The 438-nt window shown below is 43.8% G+C and overlaps 1 protein-coding gene across 1 annotated transcript; it reads right to left on the bottom strand.

Moving 5' to 3' along the window:
- Nucleotides 1–5: 5 nt before the first annotated feature.
- On the bottom strand, nt 6–434 carry LOC109131925 (dipeptidyl peptidase 8-like; the record flags this gene model as incomplete). The annotated part of the gene is made up of 1 exon (XM_019243094.1): nt 6–434. A coding segment is annotated over one exon (429 nt), but the record flags the coding sequence as incomplete, so codon positions are not given.
- Between the last annotated feature and the right edge of the window lie 4 nt (nt 435–438).

Here is a 438-nt window from a genome sequence, read left to right as displayed (position 1 = left end):
CTCAGGTACTGTGTCCTCATGTCGACTGTATTAATCCAAGAATCATGAACCAGCTGAACGCTGGGACCTCCGTAAACGCTGATCATTGTTTTATATGGAGGAGGACCAAATTTCGAACTGTCAGGTTTGTAAACCGCACCGTACAGCATTGTCTTTCCATCATTCGCTTGTATTTGAACAAACTCTGGAGGCTCAAGTTTAAGACTTTTCAGTAGTTTAGGAGATGTCTGCTCGTAAAGAATCTTGAGTACGGTTCCGTCGCTCAAAGAGCAAAGAGAAACCCGCGGAGGCGAATCAACTGAATCATGAATGTCAACAAAGTTCTTCATCTGGTGATCTAGCACAACTATATGTTTTCCTTTCCCATGTGTAAGCCTCGTCGGTTGACACCGAGATGCATCTCCAGCTTCCAGTTTTGTGCAGTAAAGATTAGTCTCA

Source organism: Camelina sativa, unplaced genomic scaffold (assembly GCF_000633955.1).
Source record: "Camelina sativa cultivar DH55 unplaced genomic scaffold, Cs unpScaffold08257, whole genome shotgun sequence".
NCBI lineage: Eukaryota > Viridiplantae > Streptophyta > Magnoliopsida > Brassicales > Brassicaceae > Camelina > Camelina sativa.
Note: the sequence above shows the minus strand (reverse complement) of the source record. Positions and strands in the feature narration are given on the sequence as shown.